General features: G+C 43.5%; 1 protein-coding gene across 1 annotated transcript in view; it reads right to left on the reverse strand.

Moving 5' to 3' along the window:
- LOC137278066 (tudor domain-containing protein 7B-like) overlaps window positions 1-24,726 on the reverse strand; it is a 60,919-nt gene that overhangs the window by 13,179 nt on the left and 23,014 nt on the right. Inside the window, exons 6-13 of the mRNA XM_067810149.1 lie at window positions 22,157-22,244; window positions 20,173-20,364; window positions 19,543-19,617; window positions 18,504-18,574; window positions 17,201-17,334; window positions 16,429-16,483; window positions 1,538-1,575; window positions 1,090-1,201 (exon numbers count right to left, since the gene is read on the reverse strand). Coding sequence (XP_067666250.1) covers window positions 1,090-1,201; window positions 1,538-1,575; window positions 16,429-16,483; window positions 17,201-17,334; window positions 18,504-18,574; window positions 19,543-19,617; window positions 20,173-20,364; window positions 22,157-22,244 — 765 coding nt within the window. The remainder of the gene's footprint in view (window positions 1-1,089; window positions 1,202-1,537; window positions 1,576-16,428; window positions 16,484-17,200; window positions 17,335-18,503; window positions 18,575-19,542; window positions 19,618-20,172; window positions 20,365-22,156; window positions 22,245-24,726) is intronic.

Consider the following 24,726-nt stretch of genomic DNA (forward strand, 5'->3'; position numbering starts at 1 on the left):
ATAGACAGTGAGTGAGGGCATAGGGCTACACATCATCTGAATGTAACACCTGTATGACCTGTATACCTGTATCACTACATCACACAGGAAAAATTACGGAACAGGAAAAACAAATGACGCTCAATCAGGGAAACCAATGACAGACCAATCTTGGAAACTAATGACACATTAATCAGGCAAACGAACTACACATCAATCGGGGAAACCAATGACAGACAACTAGGGAAACCAACTAACATGGCAATCTGGGAATCCAATACCACATCAACCTGGGAAACCAATGACAGACAATTAGGGAAACCAATTGACATGTCAAGCAGGGACACCAATGACACATCAATCTGGGGAAACCAATGACACTCAATCAGGGAAACCAATGACATGACTATCAGGGAAACTATTGACACACCAATCTTGGAAACAATGACACATTAATCAGGGAAACCAATGACAGACAATTAGGGAAACCAACCAACATGTCAATCTGTGAAACCAATGCCACATCAATCTGGGAAACCAATGCCACATCAATCTGGGAAACCAATGCCACATCAATCCGGGAAACCAATGACAGACAATTAGAGAAACCAACTGACATGTCAAGCAAAGAAACCAATGAAAGACAATTAGGGAAAACAATGACACATCAATCAGGGAAACAAATCACAGTCAATCAATGAAACCAATGACACATCAATCAGGGAAACCAATGACAGACGATCAATGAAACCAATGACACATCATTCAGGGAAACCAGTGACAGACAATTAATGAAACCAATGACATGACAATCAGGGAAACCAATGACACATCAATCTGAGAACCAATGACTCATCAATCAGGGTAACCAATGACAAGACATTCGGGGAAACTAATGACATATCCTATCAGGGCAACCAATGACATATCAATCAGGGAAACCAATGATACATCAATCAGAGAGGCAGTGATTGTCAAGAGGTGGTGGTTAAACATGAGACACTAAGGACACAAGAAAAGAGACACTGTGGACACAAGAGAAGACAGTGATTGTCAAGAGGTGGTTGTCAAACATGAGACACTAAGGACACAAGAAGCGTAAAGTCTTACAGGACATTCCTTCTCCAGCGTGGCGTTTATGTCATCTATGCAGGAGTCTTCCTTCTGAACAAAGAAGCTGTCTACTCGAAGTGCAAATGTCACAAAAACTGTGACCGTCTCACTGAAACAAATATGACGCAATATGCAATAATATTGTATCAATGTGATGAACAGAGAAAAACATACTGACATAAATCGTGCTATTTCTACCTACAGCAAGAAAGGTCTCCATAAAAAGTATATATCTGTGTTTTCAGTGGTTTACTTTGGGAGAGATCTAATTGATAGGCAAAGAAATGAATAAGAATTGTTTTACAAAGTTAACATCTGATAGGCACTGGAATGGTCAAAATTCAACTGATTCGGTTTTCCACAGATGTTGACACAGACATGGTATGTATCAGAAATATATCAGCTTTAATGAGATAGTAACATCAACAACCAGACTGGCACTCACCCTGGGTCTAACAGCTGTGGTTCTGGGATTGTAAGGTCCTGTAAAATATGACGTACACTTTACGAAAAAAAAAAAATCTGAAGTTCACTTCTTTGCCAATATATAATATCACAGCAATGTCATCAACAATAGTAGTATAGGGAATGACAGTTCTGGCTCACTTTCAAGAAATGCCTCTACAAAGCCTTATTTAGTAAATAAGGCTTTGGTTGGGCCATTAGCTCTTGCTACTATTACCCCTACTACAAAATTACTGTGCCTTGGTAGGAGGTAATACTGTGCCGTACGGTACGATCAATAATTCTTCTCTTACAAATCCCCTACCCGGCCCATCCCTCAAGTAGTACAAGTTAGGTTCGTCGGCTTTTATATTCACTTTATCTATGTTGTAAGTTTTGACTGACCATATAGGATCGGTGGCTCGCTTACGGCTATCGCCCTCGTGTTCCCCCGGCTGGTATAGATACCTCACTAGGGCCCTATCTGGTATCTGTTTCTCCTTCCCACGCAATGGAGCGGCCGACTCTGCAACTATTGATTTTAGTTTGATAGCGTCTGCCGGTTTCTTACCGGTGAGACGGGTGACTTCATGGTTGATTGCCGACACCACCTTGGGTAACCTCGTGACCCATTCAGTCGATCGTTTTCCAGGGGTGACCATCTCCCTAGCATACTGATAGCCGAACAAGCGCTCAGCCAAAGTCCTATTAAATCTCTCAACTATGGCTTGGCTGCGATGGGCTCCGGCCGTGCCACGCCTGACCTTTGTATCGTGTTTGGCTAGCAGTTGTGACACGGCACCCATGAACTCCCGTCCGGGGTCAACTTGCAGCTCTGTTGGCCACGTCAGCGGGCTGCGTTTGTATATGTGTTCGAATCCTCTGGCTACCTGGGCCGAATCTTTCGTGGTCAAGGGTTCGGCTTCCTTGTAACGACTGGCTACGTCCACTACGGTTAAGGCATACTTGTACCTCTTATCGTGGGGTAGGAACAATAGGTCTGTCTGGTGAATGCTATTAGGTATGTTAATACCGAACCTCCTTCTAGGCACGTAGCGTGGTGCCGGTAAATAGATCTGCCACAGGGCTTGTTTTTCAAGCCACGCTTTGGCTTCCTCCGGGGGTACTCGCGCTAGTTTAGCTAGCTTATCTACTGCGCTAGCTCCTTTCCAGTACCCACGCGGGCTGTAGTAAATAGCCTCAAATTTTTTCATGTCCATACGCGTATGTGTTTATTCCATCAATAGCTATCCAACGTTTCGTGTCCATAGGCGATAGTGACGTCTTGTTTATAGTCAGTCCGTATATCTTATGCCCATCACTTCTAAGTGTGTTCATTTTATGTCTAAAGGTACGGGTCTTGAACAGGGCTTCCTTGAATCTGGCGTGTTTGATGTGTTGTTTCACCACATACTTCTTAACCCCCTTAGCCTTCCGGATCTCACTATTGTCGGCTTTCAGTATGGAGTACATCTTAGGTCTCAAACCTATGTACTCGGCTATGGGCGTGCCAGCACACTCGTCCTTCATCTTACCTAGGACCTTTTTATTTACCGTACTGTGTAGGGTATGGGTCTTAGGATAATCGCTGGTGTCGTATAAATCGAGGTGTTTTTTCATGTCCTCGTACACGTCCTCGGTTCGAATTTCTAACAGCAGGGAATCCGTGTCAGTGTACAGCACTTCACACCTGTCGCCGTACTGTTTCTTGAGCTCGTTGTAGTAAAAGTCGTACATCAGGTGTTTGGATAAATCGAGGATGCTCATCCCCACGTAAACAGGCCGGTTGAATTTTATGTGGCTTTTCTTCATGTGTATGGCAACCAGGTTGTCTGTAAATATTTTATTACGGTTGAATGCCGGACTGGCTATCAATTTCCTGAGCTTGTCTTCCTCACTAGATCTAACCAGCTTCACGGTTACGCGTTTCCTCAGGTTTTCCATAGTCTTACCAAACACCGAGTTGTTCATGAGCTTGTAGAGATTTTTCTCAAAATCACTGGTTGCTTTTTTTCGTAGGTCTGTGTTCATTCTGATGTAGGGCTCCATCCATGGGCTCTGGTCGAACATGAGCACCCTGTGTATTTTGGTCAGCCTCATACCCAACGACAGGTACAGCTGTAGGTTGCGATAGTGAACGATGTACTTGGTCTTATTCATTAAGTTAGGCACGAGTTTTTCAACGTCTGTCACACGACCACCTGACAAGTTATGTTGGTACTCAGACATCCAGTCTGTGTTAACCCTCATACGTTCGGGGGCCAGGGGGTAGCTGTTGTGCGATGTGTGTAATTCCTTGGGATACTCTAAGTCAACTTCGAGGATATACCCTTTGTTCGAATCTGGTGCGACCCCCATAACATCAACGTGGGGTACCCATTCGAATCCCCCTGTAGGTAGATACTGGCTCATGGCCCAGCCGTACAGGTTGTTTGCGTCGAGGTATAGAATGTGATTGGTTGGTTTGTTAGGATCGTAACCTTTCACGTATTGATTATTTGCTTTCGCGTATCGTTTGGATTCCATGGAAATACCACCTCGCAAGCCTTTCTCAATGAATAGGTGCATGTCGTAATCTGTGAGCAATTCCAAATTAACTCCGGTCTTTTTAAGCAAGGCGTCCCACGACAAACCTGGGCTGGTGTAATACCATGCGGGGTCGAGTTTATACTGCTTTAAACATGTCTGCCGAAACGTTTCAAACACGTCGGCTAACAGCAGTACATCTGTCCTCAAGTACAGGTCGTGATAATCACCCAGGTTCTTACAACCCAGTTTATTCCATACGTTAGTCGCGTGCGAGTAATCATCTCGTGAGACGGACGCCTCATTCAGCTTGCTATAAAAGCAGTCAATAGGGGGTAGTCTGGTCTCGGTGAACTTGGCCCAACTATCCATGTACTCATAGGGGTACACACCCTTCCTCATAAGCAGGGGTCTAGTCTCGGCGTCTGTGTATCGATCGGTGATAGGGAAGGTATTGTTGGCCTTGACCAGACTGTCGAGTGACGACAGGAGGAACTGAAACGAGTCAATGAACCTAAGTCCGTTTAAGCTGAAGGAGATGTATCTTTCCATGTTGTTGGGGATACACGTTATATTACCATCGATTTTCGCGATGGCCTGCATGATCAAGTGTGAGTCGTACCCTCTCAAGTTGTGAAAGACAACGGGGATGTTTATTGTCTTAGGGTTGATTTTAAGCTTGAGGTTGCACGCGTTGTGAGCGGCGCCTCTATACTTACCAGTTATGTGACAGTGATCTCTCACCGAATCACCGTTAAGTGGTGAGTCGCACACGTGACAGTTAGTGCTACTAGCGTGAGCTAGCCTGTCGGCTCGGGTCATACGCATGGGAGCGATTCTATACAATGTATTCCTAATAATTTTTTCTTCCTCCTGCAAACACTTTAGAAACCTTTCAGCCGCGTCAGGCCCCCTATACACTACCGGGGCTTTCGTTTCCCCGTCACAACGGACGACAATGTATCCAAAACCGCAGGCCTTATGTTCCTGGGTTTTGTGGGTGAAGCTACCCCCACTAGGGGGTGTGGGGGATTCCCCAACCACTAAGGCTTCGAAGTCGGCGTATATGATATAAGGCACAGACATTTGGTTCTTGTGGTTACTGAATTTTAGGATATTTTCACCTTCCTTAGGCATGTCGACTCGTATGGCCGTCTGCCCCACACCTTGGCAATCATCCCGGTGGGATTCTAATAAATCAGCTCGACTGAAACCGTGTAGGCATCGTACACAAAAGTGTTTTTCCCCATCGTGTTTCGACTGGTCGTGCAACAACCGGCTGAGATGTTTTATCCATGTATAGTGATACTTTTCACCTCGCTGGATCATGAATATATTGATAACTTGGCGATCCTTCACCGGGCTGACCCTGTGTACTATTGTTTTGTTACCTTCGTGCCCAAAGACATTTATAGCCATATTATTCTGTTTTTCTACTTTAGTGATCTGGGATATGGGGGTGGGTTCATCTATACCATCCCAATTAAGCCCATCGTCTTGGGGATAGCTAGAAAGCCTATCTGAATTCTTGCCAGCTGGAAATAAGGCTGACCTGATAGCTAACCTCAGGCAATCGTTTCCTCTATTCTTAACGTTTACTATAGCATGTTTGTTCCTATAGTAGGGAGGCAAGGCTAGGTATGACCCGCCTCTGAAAAACACGTAGTTAGCTATGTCTAGATAGACATTATCGATTTTATCTACAGCCCACCCGGACCCCAAGTGTGTGTAGCGTTCTAGGTATTCTCGTATCTGCTGAAAACTTGTATCGATTGATGCGTCAATGGTCTCTGCATGTGTGACGACCTCTTGTTGACCTCGGAAGTAAGGCTGAACATACTCAGTGGTACTCCCAACCTGCTTATCGAGCGACATTTTCACTGTGATCTGAAACTTGATACTTCCTAGGTTATTTAGTTCCTGGTTGACCTTATCAGCTATCAGAGGCTTGATATCTGTAATGTCTATGTTTCTATCAACGTGCATGCGCCAACCTCTCAAATAGTTACCTACAGCGCGCTCAGTGCGCACGAACTGTAGGTCAATAGCTCTATTCTGTCGTAATAATTCTACAAGCTGTGGTTTTCTCATACGGGAATACCCGCCTAAACCCAAATCGTGTGCCTCGGCTTTCAGTTGTTTTACAGTGGGAGGTTTTGCTACGGGGGCATGTGATAACAATGCGGTTAACCCGGCTCTCCCCAGGTTTGAATAACCCGTGTGCCCAAGCTGTTTCGCTTGAGCTTTTAATTGTTTTACCGTAGGAGGGGCTTCTAAACCTAGTAATCTCAACAATGCTGACTTCCGCATTCTAGAATACCCGATAACACCTCTCTGTTTTGCGACCCTCTTGAGCTCGCTTACAGTAGACATCGTGTTTACACCTAAGAGAACTAATGTCTAATTGGTTCACAGTAACCTTATTAAAAAATATTTCAATCCAGAAGAGGCCAAACTCGGGCAGCCGGGTCCAATTCTAGTAATTCTGTCAAATCGTCCCACGTACCTGGTAAAATATATAGTGTGGCTGTTTCAATCCAGCACTCGCCTTGGTTATAGTATTCACTTAGACTTGAAAAACGTTCTATATGGTATTGAGTCGCGATATCCCGCTCCCATTCGAAGGGGTGAGTATACTTAAAACCCTCTTTAATCCATACCACGTCCAATATTATCTTAAATCTGAAGCTTCCCCATAAAGCCAGTTCATATTTGAATATGTTTTTAACTAGAGATGCGATCACACTTTCCGCAGACATAGCTATACGTAGGTGTGTATAATCTCTAATTGGTTCACAGTAAGGGGAGGTAACTCTTAAGTGGCTATCTTGAGCAGTCGCCTACGTTCTTTTATGTAGCCTTTTTTATTCTCGTATATGAGTTGATGTCTGACTACGTTCGCTCCGTGAGCTTTACATAAACAGTAGTGCCCTTTAACCCCGATACCACACACAGAACACGTGTAGTTAGGACTTCCCATATGGAAACAACAGAACCCCTGATTCCTGCATTTCCTACCACAGGCCTCGGTCTTCCCCATAAGTATGTATTCGCATCGGTATGGAGCGGGTCTCATGTTTACTTATATAGGTATTTTAGTTTAATTGCTTCGCAACCAACGCAGTAGCTGCTATACCCAACACTATGAAGCCCAGTTCACGATTCATTTGTCCCTTGGATGGTGTGTAGTACTGAGCGAGTGTGGGTTTATTGAGCGGTTCCAATTGTTTACCAGTTAGTAGGTAGTATTCTTTCATTGCTTCATCGACATCGTAGAATGTTTTAATGGCATGGTTTTCACGCTTGAGTTGTTCGTTAATAAAATCGATCCTCTGGAGGCGTTTTTTAACGTACTCGTCCTGTGCTCTTTGTAATTTCTCAGTAGCGAGATCGTGTCGCTTCCTTTCTTCCTGTATTTCAGCCGCGTGATCATCTCGTAGTTTCGAGAAGAGGTAATTACTCCCGGAAAATGCCAGGGCATTCACTAACGCCCCACCGACCATCATAGCTATCGTGGCCATCCCTATATTTATTTCATTATATTATCAGGTATTATTCCTTGTTTTACTAGGATGTCTTTTGTGGCCATCGCCATACCAAGGTTCATTATGAGCATACCCATATCCTGCAGGTTGAAATCTAGCTTGATAGTTGGTTGTTTAAGCACCATTTTAGTCAACCGAGCGTACCCTACTGCTAGACTGGCTACCACTGTGGCGTGGTATGCGTCGTTGACGAACGTTTTCCCCTCAGACATTATGTATATGATATAAAATATTAAAATTATAACATGATATGCGGGTCGACGGTGGGGGTACCCCCCACACCCCCAACAGTGGGGGTTACCACCTCAGGTACCACCTCACGGTGAGGGTTTCCCTCACGTGTATATAACCACGAGATAGCCAAGGCAGCAGTTACACCTACAGCCAACAACAGTCGGGTTGGGTTGGTCACTTTATGTTGGTTACACCACCGTTTTTTACCGGCAGCTACTCTCTTAGGATTCTTCTGTCTGGTTACTGTTGAAGTGGTCTCCACCGTCACCTCGGGACTCACTGGTTCCGTCACCTCGGGACTCACTGGGGTTTCCTGTGCAGCATCCATCTATACTATTATTATTATTCTTTCTCTCAAATTGACAATGTTTTGCCGTGATAATCGCCGCCGTCACTGGAGCCAACAACATACCATATTTGTGGTACAGCCCGCAGCTGATAGAGCTCACGGCGTGTTCGATAAAAGGGTCTTTCTCGAGGTCCTCCCACAGGTAAAGTCGGCGCTCTGGTGGAATGGGAAGGAAGTGTGATACAATACCGGTGTATATCTGGGTCATAGCCGATCCTATTGTCTTTGTCATTTCTGCTCCGAGCCGGGACTCGTATCTAGCGTACAGCTTATCGATTTCTTCGGCTGACATTTTGTGAATTTTATCCGGGGTGGGGGTACCCCCCAACTGTTCGAGCAATTCCTCACACTCCATCTTATAATATAACAAGTAAGATTTAGTTTTAACTATATAATACCCGATACAGACAAAACACAGAGAAATGAAAGTTAAGTTGCACACGACAAATACTTCAAATATCATAGCTTTTGCTTAGCTTTGCTTAGCTTTTGCTTAGCTTTGCTTAGCTTTGCTTAGCTTTGCTTAGCTTTGCTTAGCAAACTATATATGCTACTGGTTGGTCGGTCTTTAGAACGAGCTTAGCGTGTTTAGTTTCAGCGAGCTGTTTCTTCACCCGTTCCCGTTCTAATTTACTCATCACATCGTTCTCTCTCAAACACTCCTCAAACGAATCCCTATCCTTGCAGTGAAATAAGGCCACCCATCGCGTCTGCTCCCTGAGGTCTTTCAACACCGAGTTGAACTTCTGCGTTAGCACCCAGACGCTGTGATTTGCATGCCGGCCGGAGAAGGCCAGGTACGATAGCATGTCTCTCTTTTTTGTTATCTCGCGATTAGCGCTGCAGTCGTCCAGTATAAACAGCGTCGGTTCCCCTTTAAATTTCTCGTGAAGAGCTTTCAACCAGTCCTGCAGGCGTGTTCCAGGGTCGATTTTGTGTACGTCCGGGTCCGTCATCACCCAAGGTCGCGCGTACGTTTTATTCATGCTCAGAGTAGGGCACATGATAACGATGTTATCGAACACATCCTTGTAGTAACCCTCCAACATATCCAACACGAAAACGGTCTTCCCACAGCCAGTCTGCCCGCACACTATGGCGCAGTGTGGGTCAGTGGGTAACCCCAGGGGGGTGTGGGGGTCTTGTTTATTGTTGGGGGGTGTGGGGGGGTACCCCCCATCAGTAGATGGCTTGCACGAATCTCCCATTGTCTATATTAAGTTGCGCGTCCATAATAACGTACAGATATAATTTCAACTTACCAGCGGTTTGAGCCTTCTTAGTAATCTGGATGGTTATCCCTTCGCTGCCGTTATCTATACGTCGCCCGCTACCGTGCAGTTTATCATCATCCGTGGATCGCATGTCCAACCATAGGGCGTACTTGGTGGTCAGGTATTCACCGATCTGCACGGAGCCGAGGTCCAGGTCCTTTGTTATGTAGTCCCCCACTGGTAGCTTTTTTATCTCATCCCACTGCTGGTGTGGCCTCATACCATGACTGAACAGCTGGTTGGGCACGCCCTCGATGGTAACTTCCACCTTTTCAATCTCGGGGTTGAAAAACTTCTCGCTGTCCCTCCGGAATGGATCGTAATCCTCCACGGGGACGACCAGGATACCTTTCATCGATCGCGCCGGCACGTTCAGGTTGATATTCCACACAGTGTCGCTCTTATCTCGCACGACTGATCTATGCCTCAGTACGCGATCGTACAGGATAGCCATCTTCCCAGAGTACTGGCTTCGAACCTGCCTGGCCAGCTCCGGGCTAGTGACCATGTCGAACTCAAGAGAGATGTTGTCTATGGTATAACTGGCCTCATCACCGTTCGGTGTACGCACTACTTTGCTATAGTCGTTAAACGTGAGCTCGTATTCGAGCCTATCACCCAGCGCGGCCTGGTAAAATGGCGCGTGTCCCGTGAGCAACTCGAAGTCGAGCGGCACGCAGAATCGATTCCCGTATGCTAGAGCGATGGCCTTTTCACCGTCCGATAGCTTGTCTTGCTGGTCTGTCGTGAAGACGTACCCTATGCGCGCCCGGGTTGATTTGCTGATACCCTGGTACACATCATTGACTCGTTCTCCCTCGCTTTTCCAGAGATCCTTGTAGCAGTGAAACACGTCGCTGTCGTCGATGCTCAGCACCTCGTTACCGCTTATCTTGACGGTCGTTTTCTTGATGATAGCTCGACCCACGTTCCGCACTAGCTCGCGTTTGTCGTTGTCGGAGGTCAACGTGATATTGAACGCCAGTCGAACAGTGCCTGGTACAATGAGGTCATTCTCACCAAGGTTTGGAAATCTAACCAGCAGAGTTTGATTCTGGTCTATCTTGCTGGGATTATTGGTGATGGTCACCGACTGTCGCACGGCTCTGGCTCCTAATGGCTCTCTCAATTTTCTGAAAGGATCTAATTTTCTACCGTACATTGTTATATAAAAGAAATATATTTTTAATACTAATGGATGAAGACATACCTATGGATGATATGTGGGACGATAGTGCCCAGGCATTCAATGATGACCAGGAGACCTCATTCTCGCAAGGTGACGAGCTCCTTAAAGGCGCCGTCGACGATTATTACAACGCAGTTGAAAATAAATCCAAACTCAAGCCGTTGGGAAGGAACTATTCCGATTTTACCCTCAGCAATGGCACGCTGCGTTTGAAGTCTCGCCCGGAGATCGATCTCATGAATAAACGCACTAGAGAACCGCTTTATCAACATTAGCCGGTAAACATGGAAGTCAGTTGGTCCAAGATGAACTAGGTTTCATAGATTACGGTGGCGCGCGACCTAAGCAGTATCCTCCGAAGTTAGTTCAAGGTCTGGAAGGCATCAGGGACGCCACATCAGATCAAAACATGACTTATGATATTAAAAAGATGTTGGCCGACTACGAGAACGAGCCCTTCCCGGGGCTCGAATTTACCGTTCGGGAACTGAGGGGGTTGGACCTGTTGATGCAAACCATTCGTGGTCAGCTCTGGAAAAGCACAGCCAAAATAAGTGAGATAGACGACCACATCGCCTATGAAAAGAAAAAACTCGGTGAAACTGAGGACGAGTCTATGAAAACCACCATCGAGGAACGAATACGTAATTTGGAAGATGAAAGGCAGACCTGGTTGGAGACAGCGTCCGGCTACAAAGAAAAGCTTAGATCCCAGGTCAGCCGTATACGGGAAACCATCAATCAAGTCCTCCACCGAGACACCACGTTAGCAGACAGGATTAGGATATTGTTCCGGGAGCAAGGGATCACCATCGCCAGTATTCTGACTGCATTGGGTTTCATCATATCAACCCTGGTGGTGTCACTGACAGGGGGAACACCTGTGGGGCCTGCCGGCGGAGGGGGAACTCCCACAGGTGGTGGTGTTAAAGACTGGATTAAAAAACTCGGGGAAGGCCTAGCTAAACTGGCTGGTAAAGCCGCCGAAGCCCTTCCCGGCATCCTGGGTAGCATCGTCTCGTGGTTGTTGAGCGCTCTGTCTAAAACTGCCATGTGGCTCAGTCAAAACCTGTGGGCAGCCATCGTCGCCGTGGCGGGTCTGGTGTACGTAGCGGCTAAGAAATCTTTAACCAAATAAGTCCCAAAGTTACCCCGCCAACCACTAGGGCTGTTTTATTATCAATATGCTGCTGATAGGGGGGTCCCCCCACATGAATATGGGGGTGTGTGGGGGGTACATGAACTTTAGGCTCCGGAGGTGGCGCCACTATACCCTTTTCACGTGGTGGGATGTGTGGGATATAGGGGGTGTTAATATCGGAGTTGATACCCAACTTTTGATCCTTCGTGGCTATGACTATTTTGTTGTTATAACCCACCACTTTTTTTATTCTCAGTTGCATATCACTCGGGGCCATGTATAACCCCACGCCGAACACGTAATTGACTTTCGATCTGGCGTATTCTAACACGTTTTGGTAACGGTCGATGGCCCTCGGGAGATCAACTGGAGAATTGATAGCATCCTCAACGTTGGCAACGAATTGTGTCTGAGCGTCGTAAGCAGTTCCCTTACCGAGGATGTTAGAACGCGTCATCGACTGCGCACCCAACAGCGCCCACACGTACGTTCGAATCGAGTCGTTCAAGCGTATTGTACCAGCACGAGTGAATTCTTTCGATGTTTTTGAGATCATTTTAGTCCAGGCTGTGGCTGCATCAGGACTGGTTTGCTTTATACAGCTGACATGGATCTTTTCATTCGTTGTGGGGCCTGTAAATGTATGACGGTTTGGGTTGTATGAACCATCTTTAGAACCGGCATAATATGTTCCGGACCTGTAGAAGTACACGAGAACTATACCGAGACCATGGTTCACACCAGGAAGGCGAAAGTCTTTATTCGTTGGAATCTCAAACTCCCCACAAATACGTTCATAAGCGCGTCTATCATAGGGGTTATTCGTCATACTCCACGCTTTATCTTGGGGAAGAGGAGCACTTATTTCCTTCAATATTCGTCTCGTTTGATAATAAATATGAAACAAAATAACCGCCTTACTCAGTTCGTCTATACCGTAGTCTGGTGTCACACCCGACCCTGTCGTCGCACACCACACAGCAAAGTTGAGTTGGTTCTGCCAAAACTGCATTGGGTTTTGATTCCAGTTTACCACCGCCTGCGCGTTATTAACGGACACGATATATTTTTCAAAGATATTAATAAAGGTTGTTTTAAACCCCGTACCATCTGCATTCACCACGATTTTCAAGTGTGCTAAATCCATATTATAATATATAAATTATATATTATAATATGTACATAACACTTCCTGGAATAACGAGCGGTGAGGCCGTTCAGCTGACGCACGCGATCGATAACACGTCAGGTCAACTCGAAGTCGCACTCTGCGATATCACCTACCTACCGCAATGGACTAACATCAATATCAGCAACAATAAGCTGTTCGTCAGTGGAACTCGCAGTCAGATAACTGACGGCTACTACAGCGTGTGCTCTCTAAACGACGAGGTCTTCAAACCCCTGGGAGCCGAACTCAAGATGAACGACTCGAACGGCACAGTGGTGTTAATCAACAATGGAATAAACCCTTTGAGGCTCGGCCGACCATTAGCAAGGATGCTCGGTATGTCTCCTGACGAGATAAAACCAACAACAACCGTCACAGGCACGAAGTTACCCGACCTAGTACCGTACCGAGAGCTGTACATTCATCTCGGTCAGGTGAGCACAACGTATAACATTCAAGGAGGTCACCCTTCCACTATATTGAGAGCAGTGCCGGTGAAAACTGAGAAATTCAACGACGGTAGAACCGAGTCATTTTCACCACGGCAGTATAAGAGATTAACCCAGGGCAACATACCTGAGCTGACAATATCGGTGTTAGATATAAATCATAATCCTGTAAATATAGGATACCTCAGCTTAACGCTTCACGTAACATGACCAGCGCACAAGGGCCCGGAGTGAAAAAATGCGTCAATATCGGGATCTCCGACCTCGGAGACACGCGCGGTTTCGACGCTCCCGGAGTAGATGGTAAATCGTATGCCTTGCAACTGAAAAACAACATTTACAAACGCGTTGAAGTCACCTCCGGTGGAACCCTAAGTGATATAGTAGATACCACAAGAGCAACAGTCAACACTAAGTACACCCTTGTCAACACCGGTGATAATAATTGGGTAATATACCCATCGTTCGGAGGTAAACTGTTCGACTTAGACGATGTTGAGAGCACTACCGTCGTCAAAAACAAACCATATATGCTCGTCTTCACCGAAGATGACAAGTGGGTGTTGTTACCCGATAACAAATGGTTTCTCAATATTAAACTCGTCTCCCCTTACGTGTTCACGGATAACAAAGACAACCACCTAAACAAAGTCGTGAACAATGGAACCCTGCTCGTGGCTTACGTCCCAACTCAGAGACGTAGTATAGTCGTCAGCCCAGTCAACACTATAGCAGCCCACATGCTATCGAGTAAACCGGCCATGCAAAACGTGAAATTGCAGTTGGTGTCTGAATTCGAAGGCGTGGTCAAGATACTAGAGGATCTACCGGCGAACTCAACATTGTTCATCAAAGTCTACCTAGGGGAACCATCGGGGAATGATGTCGAGATCGTGAAGGGGATCAAACTCGGGTGGGTGAAACGACACCAGTTTCAAGTTTGCAACGTTTACGTGCGGGTGGGTGTCGACTCCAAGACCAGTCTGCAGGGGGTCAACGTGATCGTGGAAAACAAGATATCATTAATCAATATATTCCTGCCTGACAACATACACTTCATGGGTATTAAGTTAACCCCTGAATTATTATCAGAAAACCAGTTGGAAATTATATCATAATAGTATAATAATGACCAGTCATCATCCCAACACTACGCTTAACGACCTGGGAGATACGGAGGGATTCGATCAGCCTGGTGAGGAAGATGAATTATACATCCTGCACTTCAAAGACAACGTGTACAGACGGGTGTCGTTATCAGATTTAAAAGAACCCAAATGGCTGATCAACTTAACACTCGCCTCACCTTATATCACAACAAAAGAGGGGTGGAGGTTTATCTCTAAGATTAGGAATAACGGTATCTGGCCCGGGGATTTCATTACGGGGAATGAAGCAACAGCCGAGGTATATTTTCATGAAGGAAAAATTGGATTAATTTCTGGAATAGAAAGTAAATTAACATTTAGCAGTAGTTATTTACACGAAAGGCAGCTTGAGATATACTCCCCCTACACAATCATCATAGAAGTCATGTTTACGTATTTTGACCAGGAAAACTCCTCGAAAGGACGTCAATTTTTACCCGGGGTGTCAATACACTGGTTTACCGAACACTTAGATCAATATTGCCGTATTGTTATACAACGGGATACCCCCACGGGTTCTATAAAACGTTTAATAAGCCTCCCTGGGGTTTTTATTACAACAGAAAAGTCTATTAACCTCTCACCTCTTAGCATTAGTTATGATCTATTCCTTATAGGCTTCAAATACATTGATAGACTATTAACTGAAACCCAATTAAAATATTTTTCAAAATATATATTATAGGATGGGTCTGTACCCAGTCGTAGAGGAAGTAGCGAAGACGTTGGAAACCGTAGATGGGTTCCGCTTGAGGCAGTTATGTGATGTGAAACGTCAACTAGAACAAGACCGTGACACGCGGAAAGCTCTATGTAAAAAGTATAATAGAGCTTTCAATATCGTGAACGGGGCTGACACTACCCTTATGGCAACCAGCATGGGACTAGGGGCGGCAGGCGTTGGGTTGTTAACCACCATCGTGGCTGCACCTATAGTGCTAGGTATTGAAATAACGGCTGGGGTGACAGGGTTGGTAGGGTTGGCGCTTAAGTTAGTATCACGCAGACTTAATCGTAAGGCATTGAAACATGACGAGATCAGGGTTCTGGCCGAAGCAAAGCTCAACACAGTGAGTGAGCGAATTTCCACGGCACTCTCTGATAGTAAGATCTCAGAAGAGGAGTTTCGTTCAATCCTATCTGAACTCACAAAATATAACGGAATGAAACAAGATATTCGATCCAAGTCTCGTAAGTCTGCTATCAGCGAGGATGAGAAAAAAAAGTACATAGAACAGGGGATACAAAAAGCCCAACAAGCCTTTATTACGAACACCAAAGAGATCATAGGCGGTTCACGTTAAACTGTTTCATCGATATAAACATAACATAGCCGTAAGCGAGCCACCGATCCTATATGGTCAGTCAAAACTTACAACATAGATAAAGTGGATATAAAAGCCGACGAACCTAACTTGTACTACTTGAGGGATGGGCCGGGTAGGGGATTTGTAAGAGAAGAATTATTGATCGTACCGTACGGCACAGTATTACCTCCTACCAAGGCACAGTAATTTTGTAGTAGGGGTAATAGTAGCAAGAGCTAATGGCCCAACCAAAGCCTTATTTACTAAATAAGGCTTTGTAGAGGCATTTCTTGAAAGTGAGCCAGAACTGTCATTCCCTATACTACTACAATATATGTTTCTGCAACAAATGATTCAGGATACTGAACAATATATCCAGTTACATAGACCTGTCTCTTCACTTAGAGACACATAAACATTGTTGATACATAGATAACATTCTTGACAGTTTTGCAACACTCATCAAGTCCGACCAAAGAATTTTACAAGACACTATGGCGACATTCTGTACACATCTGTTAAGACAGCCCAAGTGGTTGATTGGATAATTGATACAAACCTTCCATTTGACAGGTTTAGCTCGAACCAGCTTCACCAAGTCTCGCCCACACACCCTGAAATAACATCCACACTCTAGACAGACATCCTTCAACATTAAGTATGAAGAACATGTTGAAAATGTCAGCTCAGTCATCAGTGGTCATATTGGGTCACTCATAACACAACGGATGGTATAGTTACTGGACTCTCAATATCACTATCATCCAAATGGCATGCCTCTGTTTTCATTAAGTTTAGAAAACACTGAACAAATTGTGTAAGGAAACGTTTTTTCCTCAAATTAAAAGACTTTCAATTTAACATGTTTAACACTAACATACACTTTGTTTATAACTGTCATGCCATTAAAGTCTTTCTTCACGTCAAATACTGAAACTGCCACCTGCACTCATATATCTCTGTGCAACATAATATACCTGCCTCTACCCATATTTTAGTGTAATTATCATTACAGTAAGTGATTAAGTTTAATTTTACACTCCATTCAGCAATCTTCCAGCTATATCATAGTATATGGCAATGGTCTGTAAATGTTCCAGTCTGGGCCTGACAATTCAGCAATCAACAGCATGAGCATTGACCTGCACAATTGGGAAGTGATGACATGTGTCAACGGAGTCAGGCAGCCTGACCACCCAATCACATTACTCACCTCTTATGGGTTACTGAAGTTCAATTCTAACCTGGATCTTCACGAGTTATGACTACAACAGAATGTAACTTGCCCAACATGCACCTCAACAAAAGCGAGGACCAGAAACATCACTCACTTTTCTATTTCCACTAAGTCCTCCCATGCACCAATCTTGCGCAATAAATGAGCTGGGGCCTCTTCGAGAAACTTTTCCTTGAACAGAATAGGGATCCGTGTGCCCCACATGCCATTAGGGAGAGGATCCAGGGTCTGCAGTCATCAGAAAAACTTGGAGTATATTACAACATCAAGTATCCAGCACTGTATATTGCAGTGATGGAGTGAGTGTTAGTTCAGATTTGTGCTGCTTTTAGCAATATTCCAGTAATATCATGGCCAGGGATACTAGAACTGGGCTTCACATCCTCGCAACTGTCCCCTCTCAGCACTACAGAATCAGCTGTAGGCCCTACTGAGATCTTATTCGCAACTGTCCCCTCTCAGCACTACAGAATCAGCTGTAGGCCCTACTGAGATCTTATTCAGGTGAGAGTGATAAGAGCATGGTTCAGGTCAAGCAGAGCAGCTTTTGGCAGGGCTTTGCATGGGTGAATGAATTTTGACTGTTCAAGGCAACAAAGGAATTCAAGTTTCCACGTAACAGTCGAAAGGGAAAGGGAAATAAGCGATTATTACTTGAGTCCAGATGAAAAAGAAATAAAAAAATATAATGCATTTTTCTCAATAATACATTCAGCCATCAGGGAAGCTACCATACAATTTATTCCCATACGTAAAACTACGCATTCAGATTACAATGCTAAATTAATAACTTCAAACAAATTAGTGCAAAGTTGCATGTCCTCTGCCGACAGATCATTATTGTATCTAAACCCAATAGGGTTATGTCGCTTACGAATATCCTTAGCACAGCTTGTACTTGAAACCAGTTTGGTAAACATTGACAACATTGCATGTGACAGTTTTTAATGTACAGAGCAATTGTTTTCATTCCACATATGGCAAGTGTTCCCTATCTGGAAATTGTTCGCCTAGAAGTTTCAATTATAGATTTCCAGTAAGTCATAAGGGACAATAAGTCTCAATAAGCATCAACTGGAAGTTAAAGTGAGTGCATATTTCCTAGTATGTATAATACAGGCCAAAATATTGTCGAAAATGTGTGACACTGTGCCTTTAAGGGCACAGTATTGGGCAATAGCCAAGGGAAATGGACCTTGTAACCAATTATGGTTTAAGATGACTGATAGACCACTGGAGAAGAATAAAATCCTAAATCCTTCTCTAAACACAGCTATGATTTTGCCACAAAAGTAGACCTTTCAAATAAGAATACTGCCATGTTGATTATAAAAAACCTGACCCTGGAATCTATTATCAGGAAACTCAGGCAACACATTTCTTGTGGACATGCCTACCTCTCGTATCCAGTCTCGGAGGGCAGTGTCAGATACAGACATACTACTGCTGGCAGCCATGGGAGATGCATCTGAGTGGAAAACATAGATACAGGACTGAATGTATACACTGATTTATCAATAGTTACAGTAGCACAGTTGAGCCATGCTTATTGTGATTTTATAGCTCAAATAATGGCTGGTAGTGTGGGCAAAGGTCAAGGTTGAATGTGGTCAGTGTTAATAGTGAAGTCGTCTGTTTTGTTTTATGAAGTTTCAATATTTGTAAAAGTATGTTAGCAGTAAATGCTTCAAAAGCGATACCATTGTTTGTTTTTATTTTATTAAAAATTCTTTCCATTTCAGCTTTAACAATGGTAACACTACTGGGGCATTAGGGCATTATCATATTCAGACGTCCTTGGTCTTTTAAACTGCCTGCTAATGAAAGACCTCAGGCTTGTGCAAATGTATGCCTAATCATACAAAAGGTTTTCCATGATGTAGAAATGTGTACACAGTACAGTACACACAAATGGAGAGGATAGATGCATCCTGAAGGACACTCAATAGTACTCATCAACAGTACAAATGATATAGTTTGTATTGATTTTGTATTGATTTACTGTTTCCTCTTAGGGGCAGTGCAAGAAACATCCCCACATAAATGACGTACGCTTCTGACAATTCAGGTCACAAGACGGATATTTTGACTGAACGATTAACTCAGGCATCAGTTACCTCCTATTAAGGATTCACTTCCGCAGTCACCTATAAGCGGGACGGTTTGCACAGTTTCGAAGAAAGTAAACATGTTTCAACACAATAACAAACATGGGTGTGCATTGAAAGCTGCATATATATTTTGAATCTACGATGAATGAGCTTTCAGAAAATACTAAATATAAGTTTCTGAAAAATATGCCCATAGGTGAAATTCGCTGTTGAATATCACCAAATTCTGGTTCATAGCTTTGAATTGTCAGTGATAAGAGGTTAAGTTCAAATGGAATGGGTCACATCACTATCTGTGTACTGAAACCAGTAGGTACACACTTACCTTTGTCCACTTCCAGGGCCTTGCATGCATTCTTGGCTGCCACATACTCAGCCTCCTGTGCTGTGGCGAACATGTCTGAAACATATCACAAATGAGGTACAAACAAGTACTGTTTCTTTTTGAAAAAGGGACTGTTCATAATTTAAAACTAGGGGAGGTGATGATGAAATTAATTGTCAGCATGTACAATGTCAATGACGTGATGAAATGATAAAATTTACATACAAAGTAAGTGACCACTCCTCCCCTTGCATGTCATGTACAAAATCAATGACACCTCCCTTTACCCATCATGATATTTAAGCTTAGTTTTTAATACTTTTAAGTACAAAACTGTTTATCCTTCCCTCCTAAGAACACAAGTACAAAATTGATGCCACAAACCTTCCCAAAACAAAACAGTGACTGCCCCTAAAATCATTCAGTCCTATTTTTCATTTTTACATCCTGATTCTGCTATTTGTTACAGAATTGGTGCTAAATATTGTCTTCTAAGCAAGTTTAGATGTATCCCATTCATTCAGGTACAATCAGCACCGCCTGTCTACCACTAACCATAATTTATCTCTCATCAGCTAATCTATGTAGTGAGAATGTATTGGAATCCTCACTAGGCTTTCTGCTACTTACCAACACTACCAAACACCTTCCCATCTACTCTCACTGAACTGACGTACAGTCCACTCCTGGCCTGGGTTGTGTCAAACTTCACAGGAAGCAAGTTCCGCTTCCAAACATACTTATTGAGTTTCTCCAGGTAGTCTGTGCCGTCCCCACAGAACCTCACCTGGTGGACAGGTAGGGGGTGTGGAGTCTGTAGGCCTGGGGGTGAGGACAAAATGACGGTCAAGAGACAGGCTAGGAAACACGCGAGGAAAGCAGTGAAGACAAAAATTCACCAATGTCACCAATGTCACAGACCACAATTGTTTGTCTGTTTGATTTGATTGAGAAACCATATTTGGCCTGAGTAAGTTAGTGAGAGTGATTCTTTTATTAAAAATTAAAAGGACACCAATTAGATTCAATTATGAGACAATATTTGGTCTAAGGTTTAAACACAAAATAGAGAATGAAATATATTTAAAGGTTAATAATTCATTCATTTTTAGTTCTGTATGCATCACTGCATGTATGTAGGTCTTAAACTGAAAAGCTTCTGACACACAGCATGCCATACATGTCATTGTATACTAATTACGTAGATTGATAATCATGCTGTCGATCACTGGATTGCTGAGTGTGGCGTAAAACTAAACTCACTCATTCCCGACTGAAAAATTGTATCCAGTGACAGTGCTCGCTACAAGCAATTAGTAGGATACATTATCCACTGTTAAACTGAAATGGTTATATACAATACAATGATACTTTCACTTCTGGAAAGAAATCAATAAGGTAAATGTAAAGGTTAGTATCAGAGCCTGACTGTCCACAACAGAAAACATCTTGAAGGTTAATAAAACATGCTTAAATAACTCATGTAAAGATGCCATTTATGGAAGTATTTGTCTGGACTTTGTGATACACAAAGATTTCTGGAAGTACTTTTGGGATAAAAAGAACAGCTGTTAGAACAATGAGGCTAAATTTCAATAAAATAAGATCGTAAGTCTTGCTACCGCGAAACAAAAATCAGAGGGCTTACTGTTATGGAACTTACAGTCTTAACAAGAATTCAACATAAACCATTCAGAAAGTAGCTGTCTGACTGAAGGAAGGTAGGACAAAAATAAAATGGAGATAATTTCATTCTAATTATCATCGAGACAACAGTAAGAAGCTGCATTCTCAGATATAGATACCATTGCATTTTATGTTTGAATGAATCATGTGAAAGCTAATTTCTAACCTTAAACAATAAGTTGTAGAGATAACAATATATTGTTTATATACCCCAATCAGTTGTGGAGGTCGGGGTGTGATTAATATGGATGCTCTTCATGACAGAATTTTGTGTACTTTTGTACATATTCATTTACTGAATGATCCTCTGGTGATACATGTCAAGACTCGTGATGAAAGCAAAAAAGATTTCATGCGACTCATTCTGTTTAACACGAGCGTTACTTGTTAATGGTGATTCTACATCAACATAGAGCACATCAGGTTTCAAGTTATATATATGATCTCTCTGAGGCCCAGACGTTATGGATTTGAAGAAGAAAGGGTCCCTGTCCCCTCTTCATTGCAACCTGTGAAGATCGGGTTAGAATTGATCGTCAGTAACCCATCTTGGGAACTGAAGCCAGGCCTTTGGCTTGACGAGTGACCCACAAAGATACTACTTAGAATAAATATTTGCCTTCATTAATCAGTGCCTGTCGTAGGATGAAATGTGATTTGGTGTTTAGACTTGCTGACATGGTTGACACCTGTCAACTGCGTAAAATGACGCTCATGTTGCTGATCTTTGGAGTGTCTGGTCCAGACTTGATTAATCACTGACTGCCACCATTAAGCTGCAATACTGCTCAGTGTGGCGTAAAACTAAACTCACTCATTCCACTGCAAGAACACTGCCTTTACCTCCCACTCCTCACTCGTCCATCAGTGACATCAACATAGGCTACAAAACTCAGAGAAATGGACATCAAGGAAGTACTTTACAAACCTTGGAAAGGTTCTCCTATTCCTAATGAATCGTGACTCCTGCGAAAACGTGGTGGCACTTCAAACTTGTGTCCAAATTTAATATTGTTCTGTAAAACAAAACTTTCTTGTTAACCGTGTTACAAACATATAACAGACATAAATGCACAAAGGCGTACAGGCCTTATGGTGGACAAAAACACGGTCTCCAAGTGCACACAAATAACTAGCACGATAACAACTGTAATGATGAACATATGGTATATCGACTTATGTACATTGTTTATTTCAATAACATTGTTTATTTCAATAACATTTCATGTACAGTTGAACCCAGTTTACCTGAAGCCTACATATCCGGAAACCCCGCCTTCCGGACGATTTTTATGCGAAAAGAAACTTACATTCATTAATTGTAGTATTTTGTACTCGCTTAACTCCCAGGATGCCACAGGGACATATATGTCCCTCCTCTTCACCTCTCACTTTGAAGTCCAATAGAATTCTAAATATGTCACACACATATATAGACTTTACAGTTTTGAATTCTGCGGAAAATGCCCCATTTCCTGATACCATCCACTATTATCTCAGACCCAGTTAAAGTGCTTAAAATTGCCTTTCAAAATAGGTTTCATCGTAAATGTCATCATTTTTCACACTACACAAAATCGTAACTCAGAGCGTTATTTGCCACATGTTCTGAAATGTGAAAATCTGATAAATCGGTGTTTACATAATCACGTTTCGAGAAGGCTGGTATTGTGACACCTATTATATCATGTATTATTCACAGTCAGCTGCGACAAATGCATCATTGAATTCCCCAAACATCTTAGAATCAAATTACAAATGGTCTTTGTCACCATAACCAACTGTCTAGATAAAATGAAACGAAATATACTTGGTATGAAAATGAACACTGTGTTCGAAAGACAGCGCTTGTTTGAAATGTAAACAAAGAGAAATTCCGATTTTACACTGCATTGCATTTTAGGAAATTTTCAGCATCCAGCCTTGTAAGCATTTTTTACAATGGCTCAATACGCTTAGAATATTCAGAGGAAGAATAATGTAGCAAGAAATAGCCAATTAAAAATACATACAATGCAATCATTTGATAATTCATAAGAAACTGTCAAACCTTTGGTGCAGCGTGACGCCATGACTAACGCAAAAATCACGCAGAATGACAACGGTACTTGTCAGCATTTCTGGCTTCTTCCATCATTTACAATGCAAACAATAAAAATAGTAGTATAGGGAATGGGGGTTCTGGCTCACTTTCACAAAATGTCTCTACAAAGCCTTATTTACTAAATAAGGCTTTGGTTGGACCATTAGATCTTGCTACTATTACCCCTACTATAAAAAAGTTGGCGGTAATTACTGTGCCTTGGTAGGAGGTAATACTGTGCCGTACGGTACGATCAATAATTCTTCTCTTACAAATCCCCTACCCGGCCCATCCCTCAAGTAGTATAAGTTAGGTTCGTCGGCTTTCATATCCACTTTATCTATGTTGTAAGTTTTGACTGACCATATAGGATCGGTGGCTCGCTTACGGCTATCGCCCTCGTGTTCCCCCGGCTGGTATAGATACCTCACTAAGGCCCTATCTGGTATCTGTTTCTCCTTCCCACGCAATGGAGCGGCCGACTCTGCAACTATTGATTTTAGTTTGATAGCGTCTGCCGGTTTCTTACCGGTGAGACGGGTGACTTCATGGTTGATTGCCGACACCACCTTGGGTAACCTCGTGACCCATTCAGTCGATCGTTTTCCAGGGGTGGCCATCTCCCTAGCATACTGATAGCCGAACAAGCGCTCGGCCTAAGTCCTATTAAATCTCTCAACTATGGCTTGGCTGCGATGGGCTCCGGCCGTGCCACGCCTGACCTTTGTATCGTGTTTGGCTAGCAGTTGTGACACGGCACCCATGAACTCCCGTCCGGGGTCAACTTGCAGCTCTGTTGGCCACGTCAGCGGGCTGCGTTTGTATATGCGTTCGAATCCTCTGGCTACCTGGGCCGAATCTTTCGTGGTCAAGGGTTCGGCTTCCTTGTAACGACTGGCTACGTCCACTACGGTTAAGGCATACTTGTACCTCTTGTCGTGGGGTAGGAACAGTAGGTCTGCCTGGTGAACGCTATTAGGTATGTTAATACCGAACCTCCTTCTAGGCACGTAGCGTGGTGCCGGCAAATAGATCTGCCACAGGGCTTGTTTTTCAAGCCACGCTTTGGCTTCCTCCGGGGGTACTCGCGCTATTTTAGCTAGCTTATCTACTGCGCTAGCTCCTTTCCAGTACCCACGCGGGCTGTAGTAAATAGCCTCAAATTTTTTCATGTCCATACGCGTATGTGTTTATACCATCAATAGCTATCCAACGTTTCGTGTCCATAGGCGACAGGGACGTCTTGTTTATAGTCAGTCCGTATATCTTATGTCCATCACTTCTAAGTGTGTTCATTTTATGTCTAAAGGTACGGGTCTTGAACAGGGCTTCCTTGAATCTGGCGTGTTTGATGTGTTGTTTCACCACATACTTCTTAACCCCCTTAGCCTTCCGGATCTCACTATTGTCGGCTT

The sequence above is a fragment of the Haliotis asinina genome, chromosome 3, assembly GCF_037392515.1.
Source record: "Haliotis asinina isolate JCU_RB_2024 chromosome 3, JCU_Hal_asi_v2, whole genome shotgun sequence".
Lineage (NCBI taxonomy): Eukaryota > Metazoa > Mollusca > Gastropoda > Lepetellida > Haliotidae > Haliotis > Haliotis asinina.